Source organism: Condylura cristata, unplaced genomic scaffold, assembly GCF_000260355.1.
Source record: "Condylura cristata isolate star-nosed mole 26May11 unplaced genomic scaffold, ConCri1.0 scaffold00001, whole genome shotgun sequence".
Lineage (NCBI taxonomy): Eukaryota > Metazoa > Chordata > Mammalia > Eulipotyphla > Talpidae > Condylura > Condylura cristata.
Genome location: NW_004567102.1, coordinates 82,078,332 through 82,081,441, shown reverse-complemented (window position 1 = coordinate 82,081,441; position 3,110 = coordinate 82,078,332). Strand labels below are relative to the sequence as shown.

General features: G+C 35.1%; 1 protein-coding gene across 1 annotated transcript in view; it reads left to right on the top strand.

The window, feature by feature from the left end:
- The window catches only part of SYNE1 (spectrin repeat containing, nuclear envelope 1), a 424,261-nt gene that overhangs the window by 181,582 nt on the left and 239,569 nt on the right, over positions 1–3,110 (top strand). The window contains exons 42-44 of the mRNA XM_012735121.1: positions 590–740; positions 1,057–1,215; positions 2,415–2,597. Of these exons, the coding sequence (XP_012590575.1) occupies positions 590–740; positions 1,057–1,215; positions 2,415–2,597 (493 nt within the window). The remainder of the gene's footprint in view (positions 1–589; positions 741–1,056; positions 1,216–2,414; positions 2,598–3,110) is intronic.

Below are 3,110 nucleotides of genomic sequence, written 5' to 3'. Positions count from 1 at the left end.
AAAAAAATCACAGCAGAAGTTTTTATAGAGCTTGGCAATCTGATTCAGAAATCTACATGTAAAGGCAAAAGACCTCAGAAAGTACAATTTTGAAGTAGAATTGGAGAATTTGTACCACCTGGATTCAGTGTTGTGTTGGCTAAAGAATAAGCATAGAGACCAGTGGAAGGAACTAAGAGTGTCCATAAATAGTCTTGCACGTACACGTGCAAGGGATTTTATCAAAAATGCAAAGTCAGTGCATACTTTACGTAGTATAAATTAGTATACGATGTATAATTGGGAAAATTAAAAATAAAAAAAAATATGGTGACACCTATTAAGTCTGAATTGCCAGGAACATATATTGCATCTTCTCTTGCCATTGAGGTCACAATTTGTGTTTTAATAGGTGTGTGTATTCTTCATTCATGGAAAATATATTGGACACCACAGCTCATTTGGATTGACCAGTATTCTTTTGACCTTTGTAGGTAGAAATGTGGGTTTGTTTTGATTCCAGCATCCATCTATATATGCTGTAGTTATAGATCAGGTCCAATCACAGGGGCATCCTGATGGCAAATAATGTATGTTGTTATCATTGCAGCCAGGGTCAGTGCTGTGGACTTATTGACTTAATGAGAGAATATCAAAACTTGAAGTCAGCCGTTTCTAAAGTCCTAGAAAATGCCAGCAATGTGATTGTAACCAGAACTACTATAAAAGATCAGGAGGATCTTAAATGGGCTCTATCCAAGGTAAAAACAGCTTCAAAATGTGCTTATTTGAGTAGACTGCTTCAGTTTTCTACTTATAATATATCCTCTATATGAACCTTATCAGTACACTTAGTGTAGACAATTCATATTGATGTGCTCAACTTTTTCTAGAAGTACTGATATTTTAGGATTCTAGCAATTTAAGAAAGTCATGCTTTATCTGTATCTACACAATTAAAAATAATAGTCATTTCTACATAAGGTCAATCCAGAACTAAATTTTAGAGGCAAATAACTTTACACTCTTGACTTAACAGTGATTATTTTATTAATGAGGAAACATTTATATCCACAGCATGAAACTGCAAAGAATGAGATGCATAATAAACAGAAAGAACTGGATAACTTTACCAGTAAAGGAAAGCATTTGCTATCTGAGCTGAAGAAAATCCACAGTGGTGATTTTCTCCTGGTGAAAACAGACATGGAAAACATTGTGGATAAGTGGTTGGATGTAAGACAAGTGGTTGGATTCCATGGGCGCCTACGGACTGTTTAAATATTTAAATGTCTCGATCACATTTTTAGACCAAGTGTTATTTTGAGATGTGAATTCCAATTTTAACTGAATTAGTTTTAATGTAAAATTATATTCTCAAGAAAAATAGTGTTCACATACCATTTGGAAAAAGGGAAAAGATAATGTGTTTTCTTGTTAAAACTTACTGGCAGGTGTTCTAGAATTTAACATGGTAATTTCAGTCATAAGTTGAAGAACTAAATATTTTCCTCTGAAAATTGTGCAGTTATGGATACAGTGGGAATGATTTTTAAACCTCCTATGGAGTATTGAGCCATCATAATATATAATAATTAGAAGAAGGAAGGTTATAATTTTTCATAGAAAAAATTGGACTTGTAGTTTACATCTTAAGTTTTCGTTTTTATTCAGTAGCTGTGTAGTATGTCACCATGAAACAAAACACTTGGTCTTTGGAAACCTACATGCAATTCATATATATTTTGCATTATTTTCCAACACAAAAACTCACTAATTCTACCCTTCTGCCCCCATTATCAATGCCAAGGTTCAGAAATCTTACCAATAGAAGCCAGATTATGAGAGTTAGACATTGGTATTTGTGCACCATTATCATATAATTCCCAGAGACTTTATAAAGGTTTTAAAGGGACCATTTTTCAAAGAGGCATTCTTTCCATAGGAGGAGTATAAGTATTGATGCTTCACTTTAAACATGCAAAACCAGTTGTTCCTTGTGCTTTACTTATTCTGTGAATACACTGAATTCTAATCAATGCCCCCTTTTTCTCTCTCGGCCTTACAAATAAAAGTGCTTGTTGTGTAACTTTCAATTATAAACACAATCCTGCTCGAGATGGAGCCCTCCCTTCTAGAATTCAACCTTTGAGTGAGTTGTATTACGGATGGGAGACTCCGATAGGCCAGTTGTTAGTTCCCTGATTGACAAATACAAATGGAAGAGCACAGAAATTTCATCAACTCTCCCATTGACAGGCATGTGTATGTAATGGTTAATAATTCCTTGAGATGATTACATTAGCTAACTTATAAACTTTGTAACCATTGTTTTTTTAGCCGAAATGTAGTTTTCCGAATAAGAAAGAATTGGCATTTTAGTACTTTGGGAAGATGAGAAGCATCTTCAGGCCTGTTTATGTTTTCTGTCCCAGGTGTCAGAGAGAATTGAGGAGAATACAGATAGGCTGAGGGGGAGCCTCTCCATCTGGGAGGATGTACTTTCAAGTAAAGATGAGATCGAAGGATGGTCAAACAATTCTGTTCCTCAGCTGACGGAAAGCATCAGCAACCTGAATAATAGCCAGAGAGCTGAAAAATTTCTTAAAGAATTTGAGGTAAGCTGACTGCACCTACAAATACCAGCTTGTGTTGTGTCCTTGATGAGAATATGAAAAATAAAGAAGTCCATTTTCTGAAGTTCTTTCTTCCTTCGGGAGACACATATGTGTGTTATGAAACTCTTCACTCTCTTGTTATTTGATCAAAAGCAGTATAAAATAAGTGAAGAATAAGAGTTGGGGTTTATATTTTACATTTTTATTACATCTTTGGACTCTTTATTTTTGGATAAAATCACTCTGAGAATGGAGTGGAAAAGGCGCACCCTTTTATTTGAAGCCAGTTTAAGGTGTTTATAATTTAGTAATGTTACAAGTAACATTTAGTGTCTACTTTTTTATTTATTCAGAGTGTAGACTGAGTATTGCTGTGTGCTGAACACTTAATACTAGGGGCTTGGATCTCCTACTTCTTTTTCAAAAATGGAAGAAGATTGGGAACTGAAGGTCACTGGTAGCCACAAAAACCGGCCTTTAAAAAGTTCCAGGCCTCTGGCCCTCCCTGGTGGC